Source organism: Pundamilia nyererei, unplaced genomic scaffold (assembly GCF_000239375.1).
Source record: "Pundamilia nyererei isolate P.nyererei 1_Seehausen unplaced genomic scaffold, PunNye1.0 scaffold00251, whole genome shotgun sequence".
NCBI classification, from domain to species: Eukaryota; Metazoa; Chordata; class Actinopteri; order Cichliformes; family Cichlidae; genus Pundamilia; species Pundamilia nyererei.
The window spans coordinates 733,673-736,275 of record NW_005187652.1 but is presented as its reverse complement, the minus strand read 5'-3'; the positions used below and the strand labels follow the sequence as shown (position 1 = coordinate 736,275).

General features: G+C 36.5%; 1 protein-coding gene across 1 annotated transcript in view; it reads right to left on the bottom strand.

Moving 5' to 3' along the window:
- The window catches only part of luzp2 (leucine zipper protein 2), a 144,443-nt gene that overhangs the window by 8,778 nt on the left and 133,062 nt on the right, over positions 1 to 2,603 (bottom strand). Inside the window, exon 10 of the mRNA XM_005749629.2 lies at positions 1,279 to 1,383. Within this exon, the coding sequence (XP_005749686.2) occupies positions 1,279 to 1,383 (105 nt within the window). The remainder of the gene's footprint in view (positions 1 to 1,278; positions 1,384 to 2,603) is intronic.

The window sequence follows — 2,603 nt, the reverse complement described above, 5'->3', positions numbered from 1 at the left end:
AATACTGCCAGTTTATTCAACTCATTAAAATGGACTTCTTATGCTCATTTACAAATGCACATTTATATGGGACTCTATTCAAGAAGATTTGCACGATTCACAGATAAAAATAATCCTTATTGATTTTTTACTGGGCCTTGCCGCACTAGCTCAGTTCATCCACTGCCTGAAACAAGTTGTTTTAGCTCCCTTGCACTCATTGAACCAAACTTTCTCAAAACAAACTCCCTGTTATAAATTGAAGGTTTGAACTGAAGGTGGATCAGACGTCTGTGCTCATAGCTAAACCTCCGTGACTGAGGGATAAAGGCAATAAGTGGGCTGATAACAGCATGTACCCATCTGGGCTAGTTAGTACAGGGCAAAACAGCATTGATCATGAAGGATCCCCACAAAGGTACAAGGGCCATCTAACTTACAATTACCTGATTCTCCACAACATGAAAGCTCTTCTAAACCATCACAGGAACCAAACCGAGAAGTCATTTGAGTCAACAAATGAGCATAGCTTAGAAAGCCTATGACTCAATACGCCACACATCGATATTGCTTGGCACAAGGCAACACTAGTAGTACACTACTGATGTTCAACAGGAACTCAGCGGGGCTGTGGAAGACCACTGGCAATCACAGAAGTCATAATCAAGAGTGGAATACACCAAAGTGATGCACTGTTAACACTACTGTTCTGCATTGGCTTCAATCCCCTAACCCAGCATATTGCTAAAAGTAGAAGTGGAGTGATCATCAGTCATCAGCTACATCCTGTACAGGGATGACATCAGCAGTGAGTCATCCCTGTGACATGGATCGACTCACTGATCCATGTCACTAAGATCTACGAGGATATTGGGATCTCATTTGGACTGGATAAAAAAGGTAATCTAGACTGAAGGGATGGAGCTATAAAGAGTCAAGTGAGTTAAGCATGTAGGACCCATAACAAAGAAAAACATAATAGGTCACCTTCAATCTCCAAAGCAATGTAAAACTGTGTTATTAGTCTTCATGCAGCACATGGTGTTCCTTTAGTAATGCCTAATTTCATTAAACCAAATTACTGCTGAGCTACACCAAAACTCCTAACTAAAGATGCATCATTTAGTTGAAACTTGTTGCAGACCTTCTATAAGATTTTGTAATTCATGAACCCACTAAGGACAATTGGAGAAAAAGGGAGTTCTTTGACTTTTGATGAGGGACTTGAGTATGAATTTAGTGAACAATTGAAAGTCAGATTAGAGAGGCCACTGTATTTTAATTACTCTAAAGGCTCACCTTTTCCATCTGGCACTCTTTGGCTCCACCATTCTCTCTCCTTATGACACTGACGTTCATGGGTGATTTACTGGCAGTGACAATTCTCTGAACTTTGGAGATATCCTGCAGAGGAAAACAGAAATATAAACTTGGGGTTAAAAACACATGAGCAAATAGGTTCTTGAAATTCTTCAAAACCTAGTAGTTCTAATACATATATGTTTATTTCATATTTAAACATATATTTTATTTGTGTAGTTATGTTCAATTTAATTTATTACAGGATAAAACAAACAAAAGTTTCTCATTTTTCCAAAACGTAGGTCATATTTAATATTGCATGGTTGTTCATTTTGTAAGTTAGGGTTCTATTTAGATTAAAATAGATAATAAATCTGATGCACTGTGTAATTTAAGTTTTTAAGTGTTCATATGTACAGTAACTGGATACCATCATACTTGCATAGTATTGTTAGGATCAGAATATGTTATGACACTAAATAAATAAATAAATACACAGCTTTTACAAATCTTTCTGAGGTCTCAGATGTTGGACCTTCAAACAAGAATACCACTGATGTCTGTACAGAAATACACAGACCACCTCAGAGTGAGAAGTAGTTGCGGTTCAGAAGGTAGATTTGGGATTTAATACTATGAGACCTGCACATGATCAACAATGATGTTTCAGTGAAGTGACCCACTGCAAACAGAGCCAAAGCAATTCTGAGATAGAGGAAGGAAAACAAGACGGACAGTCAGAGATGAAAAGGTTTTCTCTGGAGGTAGTAGAGCAATCCATATCGCTACCACCTGAAATGATGTCTGCATAGAAAACATGACTTTTTCAAGGTTGATGCACTTTAAAATCAGTAGTGCTTGAGTCCAAAAGGCAAAAACACACAAAAACAAGCAAAAAAGTAAAATAAAAGTAAATAAAAATTGATACGGGTTTCTGGAGAGTTACATGACAGTCATCATTTTGCTATTGAACAGAGGAATTCATTCAAATACTGACAAATAATGGTATGGTCTTATGGGAAATGACTTCTCAGGAAAAAGCAAAAACCTAGACTATAACAATATTAATGTTCCTCATTATCTCACTAAACTCCTGATGTCATTTCAAATGTGATTTATAGCCTGTTTTTGGATAATATGACTGATCTGGTGAACATTTAAAATTTTTACATACTTGCTTTAAGTTAGAGGCACTTAGAAAAAAATTATAAGAAGTGGTTGTGGTTAAAGGAGTAACTAAAAAGATAGATAATTTGTTAAAACACAAGTGTAGATTCTTAGCTGTAATTTGAGAGTACAGCACAAATGGCTGTACTCCCTAT